Source organism: Cariama cristata, unplaced genomic scaffold (genome assembly GCF_000690535.1).
Source record: "Cariama cristata isolate BGI_N322 unplaced genomic scaffold, ASM69053v1 scaffold41496, whole genome shotgun sequence".
Taxonomy (NCBI): domain Eukaryota; kingdom Metazoa; phylum Chordata; class Aves; order Cariamiformes; family Cariamidae; genus Cariama; species Cariama cristata.
In genome coordinates, this window is record NW_009623413.1 from 1 (window position 1) to 251 (window position 251).

At 35.1% G+C, this 251-nt stretch overlaps 1 protein-coding gene across 1 annotated transcript in view; it reads right to left on the minus strand.

Annotated features, from left to right (window-relative positions):
• Positions 1-166: 166 nt before the first annotated feature.
• The window catches only part of LOC104163649 (helicase-like transcription factor), a gene marked incomplete at both ends in the record, with an annotated part of 12,422 nt that continues 12,337 nt past the window's right edge, over positions 167-251 (minus strand). The window contains 1 exon segment of the mRNA XM_009702714.1: positions 167-251. This exon segment is cut by the window's right edge and continues 23 nt beyond it. Coding sequence (XP_009701016.1) covers positions 167-251 — 85 coding nt within the window.

Genomic DNA, 251 nt, shown 5'->3' on the forward strand with positions numbered 1-251 from the left:
TATTAAATAATTTAAATTATTTAATATTTATTACTTTGAACTGAAAAATTGAAATAAGAACTGATGACACATGCATTTCAATTTTAAACATGAAACACTGATTTGTCACATTGCTCAAGCACTGCCAGTCATACTTGTTCACAAACCCCTTGGGAACACTTCGTACCCAAGTCCTCCTGGAGCTCCCATTGTGACTGGACGTTGAATTGTTCTGTGCCACCACTCTCGATCAACAAAAGGTTTCAATTTTA